The 19543-nt window shown below is 39.8% G+C and overlaps 1 protein-coding gene across 1 annotated transcript in view; it reads left to right on the top strand.

Annotated features, from left to right (window-relative positions):
* Nucleotides 1-2408: 2408 nt before the first annotated feature.
* LOC139472170 (uncharacterized) overlaps nt 2409-19543 on the top strand; it is a 73669-nt gene continuing 56534 nt past the window's right edge. The window contains exons 1-14 of the mRNA XM_071254547.1: nt 2409-2469; nt 3129-3329; nt 5942-6088; nt 6255-6272; nt 9255-9508; nt 11568-11654; nt 12185-12305; nt 12767-12981; nt 15512-15597; nt 15904-15967; nt 16449-16637; nt 17106-17353; nt 17972-18242; nt 18857-19012. Of these exons, the coding sequence (XP_071110648.1) occupies nt 2409-2469; nt 3129-3329; nt 5942-6088; nt 6255-6272; nt 9255-9508; nt 11568-11654; nt 12185-12305; nt 12767-12981; nt 15512-15597; nt 15904-15967; nt 16449-16637; nt 17106-17353; nt 17972-18242; nt 18857-19012 (2118 nt within the window). The remainder of the gene's footprint in view (nt 2470-3128; nt 3330-5941; nt 6089-6254; nt 6273-9254; nt 9509-11567; nt 11655-12184; nt 12306-12766; nt 12982-15511; nt 15598-15903; nt 15968-16448; nt 16638-17105; nt 17354-17971; nt 18243-18856; nt 19013-19543) is intronic.

Raw genomic sequence — 19543 nt, 5'->3', positions numbered from 1 at the left:
ATATCATTTATTTTTGATTGTCGTTGTGTGCAATATCTAAATTAGATAGAAACGTTGATCTCAAAGTTTCATAGTTTTCACAAATAAATCGAACAAGAAATTCGTCTTCAATCTCCTGGTCGGTAGAGTTAGTACAGATACAATTTACAGAATCAATACCCTTGGTTCTACGACATTTATTGACATGGAAGTTATGGAGAGATGTTATTAATTTACAAAGAGCTCTCAATCGAGATTTGTCTTGTAATACACTTAAATATGTTTCTGGTTGATTCCAGACAAGCTTAATGCTTGAGAGAATGGCAAGAGGACGTTTGTTGATGCAAGTTTTGCTGAAATATATCTAATAGTCCTTGTTTAAATGTATTTACAAATACTTTTTCATTACCGGCATCTTGTCAGATCCATACAAAGGGAAAATCCACAAATAAATAACCCGCTTCTAACGCCAGATATCCAATATCATCATCTATTTGCTTTTTATGAACACATATACTACAGCAACCAGTTTCACTGAGTACTTCCTTATTTGAAGCATATTTTTACAAATGCATCAAAATCGCTCAAACAACAAAGTATGAACTTTTTCAATGGATTCAAAATATTCAATGCCCCATAATTCCAAGCCGTATAGCAAAATGGTTTCAATTTTACCATCTAGAATATAGAACTTGCTGTGAAAAAATATGATATACGGTATATGCTTTCCTTATATACTTTATGAATAGGAAACATTGCCTCAGATGCCTTTAGCGCTAAGTGGTTACAAGCCACGGATCAGCTTGGAAATAGAAAGAGTTAAATACTTGTAATAACTAACAACTTCTAAATGTTTATTACAATATATCCAGTTTTCATGCTTCGGAACCGCCTCCGTGGTCAAGTGGTAGAGCGTCCGCCCGGAGAGCGGAAGGTTTGGGGTTTGATCCCCGGCCGCGTCATACCAAATGACGTTAAAAGATGGTACTTTTGTTACCCTGTCTGGCGCTCGGCTTTAAAGGGCTAAAACAAGGACTGGCCTTAAATATTTGGAGCAAAGTGATTGTAAAACAAAGCTAATGGCAACTGTAGAATACTCACAGAGAAACCCTGCTTAAGCTTCAGATATCTGATCATATATTTCAAGCCAGATAGTAATTATTCGTTTTCCAACAATAAATGCAAACAGTTCTCCCTTTCAAATGGTTATACGTCTGTAAATGTTTAGTTGGCTGTCATTTCCTGATTTGTACAAAGACATTATCATTTCATTATAAGCCTATCACTATATTATCCTACATTTCATAAGTTTCCTATCAACATGGAGTAAACCCACTAACCAGCTCGTCTTCCTAGTTTTTGAAATGAGTCACTTGTAAACCTGCTTTGAGTTTTTACATTTCAATTGAAATACTAGGTTTTACAATTAACGTTTTTTTAAACTTGCCTCTTCATATGAACACAATTGTATTTGATGACTGCTTAAGAGTCACGGTATTCTAAAATGAAAATTCCATGAGCTGAATCAAACCTACAACCTCACATATCGTGTATGGGATAAACACGCCTCCGTGGTTTGGGTTGAAATGTAAAATCGCGTGCGAGGGACAAGCCTGAGGGCCAAACTTATGAAAAAATAAGAAAACATCGATATATCTGATAATGAAACAATACAGTGTATCGTGGTATAAAAGGAATTCTTTCAAAGCTTGCAAGAGAGAAAAAAAAACACTTGCAGCATGGACAGGCTGGCCAAACAATAGGTTGTGTCAAAGTGAGGAGACCGCTGTGAATTTCAACCGAAAGCCTGACAATATATAGGGCATGTTGACACAAGAGTTCTCCTCAGTGCTCAGCTTCTGTTGTAAGTTTCCGGGTGATCGCGTACGCACAATTCACATTCACACGGGCGACTCGCTGGCTGTGAGAATGTGCATGCGGGATGATGTTTCTGTACTTGAAAAAAAATACAATGATCATATTTCTGAAGGAATTATAAAATTTATTTCACAAACATAAGACATTGGACACAGAAATGAGGAAATATAACCAATTTTCCGAATCCGTTAATCCGTTTCATGTAAACTATCATGTTATTTTTGTTAATCCTTATTGGATGTATATAAACCTGTACTGTGCGATCTCACTTTCAAAGAACCCTAGAAGTGTACGTAAAACTCCAAATGATGATAATGATGTTCTAACTTCACTCTTGCTAGACAACGGTGTAAGGATCTATACAGGAAGCAGCACAATAGAAAAAGGAAGTTGTCATCCATAAATTATGTTCGCTCTACTGCTACTTACCAGCTTTTAAAATCCAGTCAAACAGTTCAAACGAAATGTAATACGCCAACAAAGTGTGATCTCCTCATGCTCCGATTGTTTCACCCAATAATACATATTTTACTTTCAGTGTCCGAGAAGCCATGATGTTATTTTTTGTCCTGTTATGTGCGCTGCACGTGGTCCGTATTTGCAACTCTGAAGGTAAGATGTAAAAACTTGTGATTACTTCTATCTGAAATCATTTCCAGATTTTGGATTATTCCAAAAGTAATATTAACTGGCATACATGTAGCTCTATAATCTGAGATAATACGCATTCTTCATTGATTACCACAATTGCAATCGCAAGGACTGTGACGTTGACATATAGAGCAAATGTTGCAATTTAGAATACGTTTATGATAGTATAAATAATGAGTGTAGAAATTTGAAAAATACCTCTCATCCGTTTTGTCAATATGAGGTGTTAAATATAAATTACAAAGTCCTTTCCATATTCATGAGATATATCTGCTGAAGGATATCCCACAATATTACAAATGATGTAAACACTTAGTGCGTGAGTATGGTTTTACGCCGCTATTAGCAATATTCCAACGATACCACGACGGTGGGACAACAGAAATATTTGTTCAAAAACTTACTTTGGAGGCTTTTCAGGTGTTTCCTCACTTCAATCAACAACTCACAAATACAACTGTCAACCCATGTCGCTTCACACAAACTCTTCACTATCACTAAAGTTTGTTCACGTTTCATTTTGTCACGAAACACATTTTGTTAATCTCTCATTTAAATGAGAAACATTTAAAGACAGACGGTTCATCACATGAATATTAAGCATGACCTAAATACTTCAATTTCAGATCCATGTGCAGATGCAATTGAAATCCCAGATATTGAGAAGAGAGACATACAATACCAACGTTCCAGTAGCGAGAATATTATCAGCGACAGATTCTTGAAAGAAGGGTGGTATAAACCGCAAAATGGTGCTGTACTGGCCGGAGCAGCTCCAGGGAGCCAACGTTGTGGAACAGTTTATCCAATATATAGAACAAGTAAGTTTTGATATGAAACATGAGTATTATGGTTTGGAATCCGATACCACTTTCTGTGCTTGGCGACCACCATATCAAAGAATAAGAAATAGTTATTGATTGAACGGAATTTAGTTTCCTTGATTCTGGTTTGGAGAAAATCATTTTATGTAATTTTGTATCTGGTTATCTAAATTTAAATCTTTCAATGTTTTGGGGAGCTAGCATAGACCTCTCCCTGATTTGACTCTGGACTATAATCTTCCAATATTCACAATTAATTTAGCTACTGTATATGGAGTCCATTATATAGGTCCATTTAATCATCTTGAAATAGCACGCCGTTTGTATTGGTCTGGACACGGTTGGATTGTAATGAAATTACCTTCATTATTAATGAGTTCATTGAAATCTAATAGTACCTTAAATGCTTAATGCTTTATAACTGAATTGGGCATTAACATGAATTGTCGAAAGCCGTCATTAAACTCTCATTAAGTTATGCTTCTTAACGTGTAAGATTTTCAGTAACGTGTCATTAAATTAGAGTGTTCCCCTATAATTCTCTCATACCTACAAAGGCAAAGAAGCGTGTTCTATGAGCCTGTCTCTCCGTGATTACTGATTGAATAACTAGGTATTTTACGTGTGATTCAATTATTATATCATGCTTTCGAACAATTAGCCATTACATCAACATATTTCAGTAAACATATATATTCATACATACTAGATAGCGATGCAGTTGTGTTGTAATCTGTCATGGTTTTCTTGTAACATATATATTGTGCAACAAAAGTGGCGAACGAAACTCTTTTCGATATTGATAAGAAATACGATTCCTATTGTATCCTTAATATGTGTTTGTGTATTACTATGAAATACTGAAGACAACGGGTCTTAGCGAAAAGGTGAGCGTATTCTGCCCAACCGATGGCACCCGTCACTAACACATGCGAACACCTGTCAACTGATCATCTGAAAGAAACAACAACACGGAAATATATACGTTAAAACAGGGAACTGTATCGAACATCAGCCAAGGTGGTCGCTGACGCTTCAAATGTGAGTGAGTGAGTTGGGTTTAACGCCGCTTTTAACAGTATTCCAGTTATATCGCGGCGTGTCAGCTTAATGTGGGAGTGAGCCCGAAGTGATGCAGGTCTCAGACATTTACCACTTCGGTGAAACCCACGAGCACGGGTATGGTGCTGACAAACCTAGAAACATTATCGAGGTGAACCGGGATTCGAACCCACAATCATAGGTTTCTGGCGTGTCCAGGGGACGCAACTCTGCAGAGCGAATCGCGGCGCCTTAGACGACTGGGCCACCCGTGCCCCCTTCAAATGTAATGCTATGAACACGTCTCAAGAAAACTTTTCGAAACTTTACTTACACATTAAATGTTGTAACCCTGATCAATCAACTTTGGTGCATTACTCGTATGGCGCTCTGAAATATTCGTAAACAGTGGACCGCCTCCGTGGTCTAGTGGTAGATCGGAAGATCCGGGTTCGATCCCCGGCCGCGTCATACCGAAAGGCGTTAAAAGATGGTACTCTTTGTTACCCTGTTTGGCGCTCGGCCTTAAGGGGCTAAAACAAGGACTGGTCGGCTCGAAGACAGTATACTGTGTCTGAGTGGGGTATTCATGTTAAACTGCGGCATGGTATCTCAGTGTGCTAGCACTATAAATCGGCATCAGTCCGGACTAGTACAAGCACCCATACACACGTGCATTCAAGTGCACTAATCTTGGACGCGACGTTAAACCCCATGTCACCTCGCATTATCTCTAAGAGGCTGTATGACAAAAGAGATGACTTCAACTTTCCAACAGTCAACCCCTTCTCTCGACCTATTTACAGCAGCTCAAGCCTTTAGTGTTTACATTTTTCTCTCTCTCTCTCTCTCTCTCTCTCTCTCTCTCTCTCTCTCTCTCTCTCTCTCTCTCTCTCACACACACACACACACACACACGTGCATGCACGTAGCTATACAAGTGCAATAATCTTGGACGCGACGTTAAACCCCATTTCACTTCACCTCACCCGTTTTGGTGATTCAAAGCAGAAAATCCGGTTATTTTAAGGGAAACCGGCATTTTATCAACGTATTAGCCTATATTAGATGTATCAGACGACCCGTGAAAATCCGGGGTAGAAAAGGCTTTCAGCAACCAATGTTTGTCGTAAAAGGCGACTATGCTTGTTGTAACGGGCGACTAACGGGATTGGGTGGTCAAGCTCTCTGACTTGGTTGATGCATGTAATCGCATCCCAGGTGCATGGATCGATGTTCATGATGTCAATCACTGGATTGTCTGGTCCAGACTGGATTATTTACAGACCGCCGTCATAATGCTGGTCTTATGCTGAGTGCGGTGTTAGAAATATAAACAAACAAACAAACAAACAAACAACATGTATAAGGCATGTTCGGTTTAATGGTACCCCAAAACTTGCATTAACGTTTTATACAATCGGGTTCTGTGTGTTGGTATTACCATGTGTGTTAAAAGGGACTACAAATGCATCATTATAAGGCCAAATCCATTGATATATGAATTAACATGGCTTAAATCAGATATGATCGGCCTCATTCCATTGCTGAATTTATCCCTGTTTTAGAAAAGGACGGCACCACATCTACTCTGTGCATTCAAACATCGACGGAAGTTTGCTACAGCTCCTTCGAAATTCAAACGCAAATGTGTGCAGGTGTGGAGGTTTATAAGCTCAAAACAACAACTCTTCACTATAGTGGATATTGCTTTGGTGAGTTATTTGTTTCATACCAAATGTAACACACTGTAATTATTACTTCACGATAACGCATTCAGCAAGGCGTCATTGCCGAACATGAACTTTAAAGACAATATTCAAAATAGAATACAGGACCAACAGTTTATTCCATTAATATAATTCGTTTGGTCTTCATTAGCGCCGGCTCCAGCTACACGTGAGTATTCTTGCCGAGCCATTACAAATAACTTGCTTGGTGTAAATCTGTTAGATTTGTATATACGTTTATATGTCAAAATCTGAATCAGAATTCAGAAAGATATGTTTTCACGACAAACCATGTCTGTCTGTCTGTCTGTCTGTCTGTCTGTATGTATGTCTGTATGTCTGTCTGTATGTATGTATGTATGTGTAGGGGGAGGAGGGAGTGGGGGTGGTTGGTAATGTTGGTTGATAGGTGGTGGTTGCGTGTTTGTGTGTGCAAACCATTGTGTCGAACTTTGATGTGTCGAAATTTCGGTTACCTCGAAGTAAAATCTTTATTCATTATTTTCCGGGTGTGTCGAAATTCGGATAACTCGAAGTATTTACGTCCCTTCAACTTCGACACAACGGTGTTTGTATGTAATTGGTTGTTTATGTATGGATGGACGAACGTAGCATTCTTTAACATGCTTTCCAACCTGCACGCTTTTACTTGAGCACTGTTAACATTGTTTCTAGGTACATCAACAATCATGATTAGTTTGGTTCTAACCTTTACATAGTGAGTGAGCTGGGTTTAACTCCGCTTTTAAGAGTATTCAAGTCATATCGCAGCGTATCAGCTTGATATGGGGGGAAAACCCGAAGTGACGTAGGCGTTTAACACCTCGGTGAAACCCACGAACAGGGGTTTGGTGCTGACAAAACTATAAACATAATCGGGACAAACCGGGATTCGAACCCACACTCATAGGTTTCTGGCGTGTCCAAGGGACGCAACTCTGCACAACGAATCGCGGCACCTTAGAGGACTGGGCCATCCCTGACCCCCTAACCTTTCTATGGCTCTACTGTATATATGTAGGAGAGGAAGTGTAGCCTTGTAGTTCGCTAGTCACTCCAAAGGGCAGGGTTCCATTTCCCACACACGTAAAATGTGTGAAGCCCATTTCTAGTGTCAACCTCAGTGATTTTGCTGCAATAGCGCTGCAAGCGGCGTAAAACTGTACTCTGACTATGTATTCATCAAAATGTGTAATAATAATCATGAAACTTTCCTACGATGCCACAATCTTAAATGGATTGGTCTTATTGATGTAAGATTTACAGTTTTCTCATATTATACACTACCAACCACAAGCCCTGGGGCAGCAAATGAAGGAAAATTTATTCGAAAATATATCTTAAATTAAACCATGATCTAGTGTATCCAACATGTCAAATTTTAAGAAATGCATAATCGCACTGCTTTGCAAGTTTTCTAGATATCACATTACATCGCTAGATGTCAGATGCTGCTTTTTAAATGGCTAGATTATAGAGGCAAAACATGCGCAGTCCAGGGACCCTAACTGCTCTTAATGGCGCTGATGTTTCATTTTATTAGTAGCTGCTAACCACATCATCTCTATCTCATCTGTCTCGTGCCGGTAGCATCAACATTAATGTTAGCGAGCCTGCACGTTTGCTGTTTCAGTCATACTCGGCCTTCGGTCTCAAACTGTTGTTTGGACACTGAATATGCATTAGTTTCGCTAAATGTCCTGTGCATGACTATACACGTGAGCGGAAAGGCAATTCCCTCGACTGTAATATTGGGATTCCCCGACATTCCGTTGTCATAAAGTTAGTCCCACTCGGCGGGCTTGGCTTAATTTATCACATTCATTGGGAAATGGATGCAATAACACGTGACGAATTCAGCTAATCAGAATTTATAGTGCTAGCCCACTGAGATACCATGCCGCAGTTTAACATGAATACCCCACTCAGACACTGTATACTGACTCTCAGCCGACCAGTACTTGCTTTAGCCCCTTAATGCCGAGCGCCAGACAGAATAACAGCAAGTACCATCTGACGTCTTTTAGCATGACGCGGCCGGGTATCGAACCCCGGACTTTCGTTCTCCGGGCGGACACTCGACCACTCTACCACTAGAACACGGAGACGGTCAACATCAACCATTACACACCGGCTCTATACAAGCCGCCTGAACGCAAGGCGTCCTGTGAAGGGTGTAACCCTAACAGTCTACCACAGGCGGCATGGATTGGGGAGGGCTAGGCAACACCAAGTACAGACTGTGGGACAATGGTTTTACAGCATGCTTACAGACAAAACTATGTTTTCACAGATGGCAGAAAACATTTGCGACGTATTGCCGAGCGGTATTCCATGACAGCGTTTCTTGACCATGATCGCGAGGGGGGCAATGATGTCATGGTGTCACGGTATCACGCATGACAGGCGAACTGATTTGGTTACTGTGAACTGATATTTGACTTGCCCGCACGTGTAGACAAACGTGTGCGTCCTGTCGTTGTTCAATTCGCTCGAATTATGAACATGAACATGACAGTGCCACACGTCGTCGTGCCCAGGTCGCCACCGATTATCTCCGACGAGAAGGCATACGAACATTGGCCGGGACCGTTAAGTCCCCTGAATGTCCCCAACAGAGCATCTGTGGGATGTTCGTGGGCGGAGAGTTTACGCCCAGCGTCAGGTGGGATGTCGGTCATTACTGAGGGCGACCATACACAAATTAATCAACAGGCGTCATGCATGTATCTCCAAACGTGTTGGACAGACCAGATATGGGTCTACACGCCCGAAATTATTTGTACAGATATGTATCGTCACTTCACTAGCACCCATTTATTTGCCGGAAGTACATATCACCATTGTATTTACACATTTTCGCGAGTTTGATGCTATAATTTTCTAAATATGAGTTGTTTCATTAATGATATACTTATGCGTGTTACAGTAAAATGAGGATTTCTTTGAAGCACGTTGATCCATTTGATGATGCGTTTATTTCATTGTGAATATGGCATAAACAGCTGGATTTTGAACAACATTATCATTACATATTAATCGATTGAACCTTTACTGCCACAACTAATAAAGTACTAACAGTTATATTTCTTATCCTCATTGAAACAGGGTATGGGAGAACTTGTGAAAAAAAGAATGCTTGTATTTGTAGCCCCAGATTTTAACGAGAAGCCAACTGTTATTACCAAACTTGTCCGAAAGGCTGTTGATAAAACGGAGTTGGAGTTCTACTGCGAGTTCAACAAGCATCCCGACGACGTCTTCTACAGAACCTACTGGTATGTTGACGGGAAGTTGATGATTGTTAGAGATCCTGAGAAATGGGACGACGGAAATGTTACACAGAAACAGGCCTTGACAGAGGATGTACTGAGAACAGGAGGAATAACTACTGTTGGATTCGAGGTATGTTCTTCAGTAACTAACATTTAATCACATAATGCAAGCTAGCATTTGTAACTTCTTTTACAACCCCATCACCCAAGTGTGGAAGTGCAAGCAGCACCATCTAACTTCCACGCAGCAGACGTTATTCAAATTTAACAATCGTTTTAAGTTTATCAGTATTCACGCTTACCCTTTTCACAAACACCTGGTTTGTGTGTTTGGTTACATCCTGCTTTCAAAAAACTCTTCCATCCCGACAGCAAGGAGTGAGAATGAGAAATGAAGCATACGTAAAATCAAATAGAGATAACTCTTGGAAACTAACCTCAAATATATCCAGCGACATCCGCACTGATCAACACAACACATGGTTTAGACTCAAAGACTTAACTAACGCTTCAGTCCATCTTCAAAATACAACTTCTAAACAAAACAGGTTAGACTCATCACAGAGTGGAAAACGGAGTGATGTCGATTTGCTTCAGTCACTGTAAAACCCCGCTCTATTCCGCTTGGGTTACAAGTATCTTCTTAAGGTGACAAGAGTTTTGACCTTTCTTTGTCACGTGTCATAGTACATCAACTTGATTCGTTAAAATCTGACCATACCATTAACTAATGTGTGTCGTAATTTGAATACTACCGGCGCCCACGTGACCGATTGAGAATCTCTTTATTGATATTCTGAACAACCCTGTTTAGTTTTTCCTGATGCAGGTGATTTCTCTCTCATCATTTCAAAAGTTTAATTTCTTACTAATGTTTTTTAGATGCATTTCAACCTTATAACAATAAGTCTTTTAGACATTGCATTAAGTAATGCAGTTTTGTCATTGTTGGCATTCATTTTGTCCAGCAAAAGTTCAGTATCCATTTGAGCATCACTCAAGTCTGATTGATCTAAAGTCATTTATATTTCCAATGCTTATAGCATATTGAAATGCTTCAAGCAGTAGAAATATTGATCAAAGCTGAACATGTTTTATATCAGACAAATGTATTGTGAAAAAAATTACATACATATTCTCATCCACCCCACCACGCCGAACCCATCAAATATCAACCCCTTGCACATATACGATTCTAACTTCATCATGAGCATGTGTTCATGACTCACCACGACGTAATGATGATACAACGTGTTTGCGTATCCTGCCCCACAAGTGGCACCCGTCACAAGCACACGCAAAGGCAAGCCAATTAATCACCTGCGAAAACACGGGATCATATGGTAAAGTAAAAACAGGGAATTGCATCGAAATCATTTTTTCTACTGATGCGTCAAATTTTGGAAGCTCGTCCACATGTCTACCACAAAACATTTATAAAGCTTTAGTGAGGCCTTGGATGTCATAACCTTGATAAAAAAATTTCTTAGCAACAGTTGTATGAAGCTCAGACAAACAGGGTCAAAGGAAACTGGCATATGTCATATGAATATTTGTGACGATTGTCTGTCACTCAGCAGATAACTTATCAAACCTGAACACCTGTGTGCCTACATGTTAGAGTGCAATGAATTTTAACCCTGTTCATGGAGTGGAAAAAAGCCTGCTGTTGTAATGTTACGAGAACAAGACATCACAATAACTGTACCTTAAGTCTCTCTGAGGATGTCAATCAATCAACCAATCTGCTTTTTCGGATTCTATTAATACAAAACATAAAAATCGAAACGTTAACGCCAGGGCAAAACATTGATATAAATTATGTGAATGGATACTGAAAATCAGAGATGAAACCATGTGCTCTCGAGAAGGATAAGCACGTCCTGCTCAACCGGTAGCACCGCTACACACACAATTTGAACAACAATGCAAGGGTTTGTCCGTCGCCCAAAGCCACATCCACAACTCTCCCGCCGCATGAGCGGCACAGAATTTGACACAATTTGCACAATTTGACCAATGATGTGCACAAACAACACAGAAATGCGATAAGAAATTAGAGGCTAATTATATTTGAAGTAATCATTGTGATATTATTAGTAACACATGTTATGTTGTACCTGCTAGGACGTCTGAAAGTAAGATAGTAAATGTATTTAGTGGACAACATTTATCATTTCATTTCAAAGATAAGCTGTTCCATTAGAGTGACTCGTGGCATCGATACACCAGCGAGCATTCCCGTCCAGTCTGATCGCAAGTTCATTGGCATAAAGGTAGGCTGTTCAGATCCCCAACCGACTCGACAAGACAGGGACGTATGTCTCAGACAGCTAGATTTGATAATGTGATTTGCATGCGTATATTGCAACATGTAACACGCGCACCACTGAATAGTTTACGATCTGCGTCGATCTTTTTTCTGTCGTAATGCGTCGTTTGTTTGTTTGATGTTTAATGCCGCACTCAGCAATATTCCAGCTATATGACTGCAGCGAGTGTACGGTTTAGCTGGCTTGGTTGATGCATGTCATCGTATCCAAATTGCGTAAATCAATGTTCATGATGTCAATCACTGTATTGTCTTGTCCAGACTCGATTATGCACAGAACGCCGTCATATAGCTGGAACATTGCTGAGTGCGGCGTTAAATAACAAACATTTGTTCTACATGGTCCGATCCAATTTTCAGATGGCGTCATGGACAGTTAACATCACGAACGTGCAAAAAACATGTTTCGGGTGTAAATTAGATGTTCAGACTTCATCATGTTGCTAATGTATTATGACTTTTGATTGCCAACAGCTGTCACCTTCTACATTAGTATTGAAGGAAGGGGAAAGAGCAGACATTTCTCTCCAGCTCACTGCTCCGTTTGGCTGCCTGGTGGATGTTCCCTGTCAAATATTCATCCATGCACGTAAAAGTAAATACTTGACACCTTGTTTTCGTTTCGTTATTATGAACTAATATAACGAAGATGTCTTGATATCCTTTCATTTCCCTCATATGCAGTTACATAAACATGTTTATGTCATTTGCGGAACATACAACCGGTTAAATCATCCTGATAAATTATACATTGTGTAGTACACATCGCGGCATGAAGAGATGAATTAAGTCCGTACTAGGTTGCTGCCGTTGTGATAAGCTGCTCACTAGACTTTTTAATATGCACAAAACACCACCGATGGATGAATATTTTCTTATGCTCGATGTCACATGCAGTGCACAATATATGTTTTATATATCGTTTCTACTATTTGCAGATCATTGCGAATTATGAACATCATTTGTGATAACAATGGTATCTAATATTATGCAAAAATATCCTATTTATATACCTATGTAAGAATGCAATACGATTATTCGATCTTTTTACTTTAGCAAACAGCCAGAGCTCATGTGGAAACAGCATACTTTCACCATCTAAGTGTGGAGTTTTTTCGCCGCCTTTATTGGAAGTAGCACACAACCTTACAGTCGTTGGCGGTATTACAGGCGCCTATGGTTCTGCTACCAACACCCAAAAGTTGATCTTGACGACAGATGGACATCCGTCTCATGAATTGTGGTCAAACTACAGTCCCGGACAAATAACGGTACATATACATTAATTTAGTGACTACTTATAAACCCAACCTGACATATACCTGCCCATGATAAAAGAACTGCTATTAAGGGGCTCATTTTGTTCATGACCAATAAATATTTTGTAATCCCATCTTGAAGTGTACATATAAAGACAAAACCCTTTCCATATCCAATAGAAACCCCAATAGTCATTTACGATATACTTTACGATTCTGACAATGTCATGCATATGGGTATGTGTTTATTAATCACTGTCAAATAGTAATGATACCAGATGATCGCGAAAAGGTGAGCGTATCCTGCCCTACCGTCGGCACCATCACAAACACATGCAAAGGCAAAAAGTTCACCTGACAAAACACGGGAACATTGGTCAAAATAAGAATTGCATCGGACATCATTTTGTCACTGATGCGTCAAATTTGGAAATGTCATCCACATAACTACAATACAAAGCTTTACTGGGCCCTTGAGTGTTGTAACCTGGACCAAACAACTTCATATCACATGAAATCATATTAACGACTTAGAAAACATAACAACTATACACATATCACTTTTTGTCGACATTACTTTTTTTCGACTATCAAGTATAATCTATTACACAGCAGTGTCATACACGTTTTTGCTACACATTCCTGAACTATACTGAGCCGCAAAAGAAACGTCCCCATGGAAAGATATATGAGAAACCTTATTTGTCCAAACACTGTAAACATACTTTGAGACATAATAAAAAGATGTAACTTGGCAAAACTGATGATCCAGGTTGAAATGAAAGTGTCAATGTTCTTAAAGTGAAACACACCACTAGTCTCTCAGAAAATGGCATCACAAGTAAGAATCTCGTGAGTTCGCCATTGATGACTGCCGTGCAACATTGATACATGGAATGGATGAGGCGGTTGGTGAAGGCCATAGGCACTTGAGCCCACACTCTGAGGAACACCAGACGCAGTTCACCTGCAGTTGTCGACCTTGGTCGGACGTCATTCAGCCGTCTTTGAATCTCGTCCTACAGATGCTCAGTGGGGATTAAATCGGGACTGAGGGCAGGCCACTGCATGGTTCTGATGCCATTCTGCTGGAGGAAGTCTCTTACCGGTCTCGCAGTGTGGGCATTGGCGGTATCATGCTGAAACTCGTGGTTGCGGCGACAGGGCAAATGAGGTATGGCCTGTGGTCTCAAGACTTGATCAATGTACCGAGCTGCTGTGACACCATTGCCTCTCCCTGGACCAATGTTCTGGAAGACCAAAGGCCGACCCTCAGTGCAAGACCAATTCCAGCTCACACGATGATGCTCGGACCACCCCAAGAGTCTCTCACAATAACCTCAAGCATCCGATTAACGTTCCCCATGGCGTCGCAAAACTTTCTCTATGCCATCTGCTCTTGAGATACAGTAACTGTTCTCGTCTGAGAAGAGGACCTTCTCCACTGCTGGTGGCGCCAATGCTGGTGCTGTGTTGCCCACTGAAGACTGCCCTGGCGATGATGTGGTGTCAGAATGGGTCTTCGATGTGGCCTGTGACAGTGGAGGTGTCTGCACGTCAATCATCGACGCACGGTGTCCGCACTAATGTGTCGCTGGTGTGTCCCCGTGGTCGGTCGAGCAGTTTCCGCATCAGTAACAAAGCGATCTTGAAGATTCCGTCGCACAATCTGCCGATCCTTACGTCGGGTGGTTACCCTTTGTCTTCCACTACGTGGTCGGTCAGCTGTAGTGTTGGTGGTCTGGTACCGCTGCTGGAGTCTATATATGGTCCATACATGGACATTGGCTACTTGCCGGGCGGTTCGTCCTGCTTGCAATTGTCCTAGGGCTTGGTGTCGCTGATTTCTTGTCAATCTTAGCATGTGGTAGCAATTCAATAACGAATGAATGTTATCCGATCTGGGTGGATTTTTATAGGGCAATAAATGGGTGAACGCATGTGCATTTCAATTTGCACGGTTTATTGTCATTTGCTTTGGGTTTTGTATCACCAAATTTCATTTTTCCGGACAAGGTAATGTTAGATTTTAGAAACTTTGACAAAAATTACCAAGATATTTAAATGACAACTTTTCATGCAATGTTACTTTGGGTGACGTTTCTTTTGCGGTTCAGTTTATTACGCGGATAAGATTACGCTTACGTAAATCTCCATCAACAACTTGAACGTGTAAACAGTGCTGTTCATTTGTTATTGTTGTGGTAGACGATGACTGTTCACACATGATACAAACCCGTCAAATCATAAACATAATTCATAATTATCTCCATATAAGTATTTAGAAAGTGTTGCCTGGGAATTGGCAATTATTTCAGGGTTTAAAAAAATAATACTCAGTATCTACCTTTACTGTAGCTTAAAGTTTGCAACAATATCTCGTGTAAGATTTACTCGTTTGTTGGCCCCAGAAGATCAATATGTAATACAGATACTACAGCCAAAGCCAAACAAACTGTTTTTACTGTTACGATGATCATTATGCAGTTGAAAAACAGTCAGTTTCCTGTATGATTTATGTAACACATGGTCACGGTTACAGGTCCAAATCATAAAGGACACTTCCAAAATACAGAACAAGTTTTGCTATGCTACAAATGATCCTCACATGAAAACATTTGATGGCAGGTAAATACATTTACATTGTTTTAGTGGTTGACGTGATGTCTATATTTAGTGTAAATGGAGTGTGTTGTAACAATGTTTTGGTATTTTCTTGTACAGCTGTGCATTCAGACGTTTATAAATATTTGATCATAACAACATAGCATTTTAGTTGAGGATTGTTTTCAGTTACAAGAGGCATACACTTATATCATTTAATTTTAATATTCGTGTCCCGACCATCTGATATTCTAAAGGGCCCGAGAGTAAAACAATTTCTGGTCAAAATGCCTGAAATTTTCACATTTATCAGTAAATATATTTTTCCAGACGATATGAACACCAATATGATGGAACCTTTACAATGTACAAACACGACAAGCTTCCCATTGAGGTAAGACATCAATTAAAATTAATACTCGATTTCTTTATTGGTTTTATGCCTGTGTTCGAGATTCTATCGCAGTAAGTTATACCATATAATTTGGCTGTAAGTTATACCTTATCATTTAGCTGTAAATTATACCATAGATGTTTAGAAGTAAGTTATACCATAGGCATTTAGCAGTAAGTTATACCTTATGCATTCAGTATTAATGAAGCAAAACATTGGCATTGATTTCAAGATGTGTCAGTGTAAGATCCTGGGACAGTTCATAAACATGTAATTTACCAACCAGGTAAGACGTGCTAATATAGGTCAGATACGGAGAACTCATCTGAAACAAATAGGGTAACAACGAATGGGTGAAGCCTCGGGACAAAGCTTCAACATTAAAGTAGTGATAAGGTGAAGTTATCACCACATGTGTGTACGCCATATGTATTGGGATATTGGACTAAATAAACAGAACCTTACATGAAATGATTACCAGGTTCAACTCAGGACGACCGAATGTGGACCTCTAGCCTGGTGTAACTGTGGGTTGGCTGTGCGCGCAGGCAGGACAGTGTTTGAGTTCAACAGGTGCGAGGATCTGACCAACATTTGGAAACTAGAGCATACACTGTGTGATGATGGAGAAGACGTATTGCAGGTTAAGAGAAGGGGAAGCAGCTATGAGGTAAATTTTATATTTATAAAATAATAAATCTAAATTAACTGTATTCCAGTTATATCACGGCTTGTCAGTGATGAAGGTCTCAGACGTTTACCACTTCGGTGAAACACACGAGCATGGGTATGGTGCTGACAAACCTAAAAACGGGACAAACCGGGATTTAAACCCACAATCATAGGTTTCTGGCGTGCCCAAGGGACGCAACTGCACAGCAAATTGCAGCGCCTTAGACGACTGGGCCACCCGTGCCCCCGCTAAATATGTTGAAGCATCATGTGTAAGGAATGGTAAAATTTAGATTCAAGCCAAAAGATCAGAACTATGACAATCAGGTGCAATACATACATATATTCAATGAATGAGAAAACATGTTACAGCAGACAACTACCTAGCTCTTTCTTTCGCACTTAATTTATTCAAACAGGGTTAACATAGTAGGGTCTTCACATTTCCTGAAAATTTGTATTGAAGATATACCTGCCGACAGGAGGGAAAGTCAGGGTCAACTTGTATGGCAGCTACCTCGATGTGTACATCTACCCGTCGGTCCAAGATATCGAGAATAGTAGAGGCCTCTGTGGTAAACTGTCCGATGTCTGCAGCGACGACTTTGTAATGAGAGACGGCAACTACTCCACTGACATCACTTCTACCGATGACTGCAATGCTGGGTACAGGAACTGGGAGAACCTACTCACGACATTCTCCAACTCCTGGAGGTAAGGGATGATCTCAGTCATACGAATTTAGGATGAAACCTACCATAAGCTGATACGATGTGCAACATACATTGACTTTCACGTGTTCCTCAACGGGAATATTCACATGTTCACCTCTACAGGCATTATTAATAACATTGTATAATGTTAATGTATCAGGAAGGTTCGTTTATATCGAAGAAGGTTGTATAAATTGAAAGTTTCATGCATTATATTTATGATTTGGATACAGTAGGTAAAATGTCTTGCGTGACATGTACATTCCAAAACTTAGAACATGGCGTTACCAGAGGTTGCTTTGTACATATTGCCAAATGTGTTGAATTTCATTCACTTAATTTGTCCTTTAAGAACTATTGTTAAAATCATTTTAATATTTATGCGTTGATATTAGGTAAGCAAATGTTAACAATTGTTCATTGTTGGAAAATTTGCTTTGACGCTATCCTTTCATTATAGATGCTATTGACGTTGACAATTTTGTTAGGAATATCTAGTTTTACTTCTCAGGAAAAAGTAGGGCCAATAATTACAAGAGACATATACTAAAGATAATTTAATGCCAGATTGTTGTTTTGGATTGAAGCTGTTTATGTTTTGAAAATTGCTTTGTTTCAGAGTTGACTTGCAGACAAACGACCTCTTTAATCCAGATTTGAATACGAGCTTGGGTCCTTGGCCGAGGTCAAACGCATATTGTTCTTGTACAGAACCTCAAAATGGACAACCTGTCCGCGAAGTAACCTGCAAGGCCAGTAACGCGCATAGGATTTGCTCCCCATCAGAAGGGTACACTACCGTAAATGCAAAGTGTACAATCAAGGAGCGACGCAAGAGAAGGTCTGTAAAAGTGACTTCTACGGGAAAGGAAATCTACAGACACAAAAGGGTAACAAATACTCGTGACACTTTGTCCGTATCTATCCCTCCAACACAACTACACTGCTTTGACACTTTGAATGCATGATCACATGCATAATGTCCACAAAAGGTGCTCAAAGGAACCAAAACTGTGAACGTGCGACACAGCCGTCATGAAATGTGATATGCTGTGCTGAATAATGTGATATAATGTGATATGTGTGTTTGGCGATATTTAACTTTTTACCTACCTATGGCCTTAAAGTGAACAAGGTTTTAGGTCAAACAGTCTTGTTGAGATATTTTTGTCAATCTTTATGCATACATCTGAATACGAAAGAGACGAGGTGGTCTCCATCGTCTCTTCCATTTCAGATGGAAATAGTTCAGATATGAAATCTCAACTGAACGTAGTGTCCGTTCTATACACCATCGAATGATTAATGAAAATCATTAATGCCTTCACATAAACCCCTCACTATTCTATAGAAAGGCTAAAATTCTATGTCAGACAAACAATCTCTGTATTCTGTGAACTCATTGGTACCAATTGACAACAAAGCTGAAAAAGGCAAAAAAAACGCATTAATGCATATTTTCTTAAATTGTAAATTCTTGGTGATCAAATATTTGTCTACACAGCAAGTCGAAGGAGAGTGGCTAAACGGATGGACAGAGGGAGCAGCCAGGGCCTACTGTGAGAGAGTATTCAAGGAATCAGGGTCCGTGCAAGTCTGCAGCAACATGACTGGAGTTGACACAGATGAAAGCTTGGACAACTGTTTACTGGATATACGAGTATGCTTTATTTACATCGATCTTATGTTGAGGTCACCTCTATGAAACAGACCACCTTCGTCGTCGTCCCTCTGGAGAGTGGAAGGTCCGGGTTTCCATTTCAACTGATAACCAAAATTGATAATTAAAACAAACGTTATTTGGACAAGTCTTGACGCATGTACACCATTGTTTTATATGTGCCAAGTGACTGCCAAATATGGCTGAAAACATATTACCGATATAACTCATTCTTTAAGATTGAAAAGTAAACAACAATCCAAAGCAAAGTATGATTTAATTAAGACATAGCTTCTTTTACAAAATATCATGGACATTGGTATTATGTATATGCATGGTTTATCCGTTGCAAACCCTATGGAACCTTCGGTTTCAATGATAACTATAATTACCAGCTTATCGTGTTTGAAGTCCATCACTCTGTTACTCATGTACAATTGTCGTTAGAATGCTGTCATCGTGTATGCGTTTCGTTACCTTTTGTATTATTTCGTGACTGTTTATGGCATAAAATGCTGTTTTACTTTTTAT

Source organism: Haliotis cracherodii, unplaced genomic scaffold (assembly GCF_022045235.1).
Source record: "Haliotis cracherodii isolate W230 unplaced genomic scaffold, xgHalCrac1.p SCAF_24, whole genome shotgun sequence".
Classification (NCBI taxonomy): Eukaryota; Metazoa; Mollusca; class Gastropoda; order Lepetellida; family Haliotidae; genus Haliotis; species Haliotis cracherodii.
Note: the sequence above shows the minus strand (reverse complement) of the source record. Positions and strands in the feature narration are given on the sequence as shown.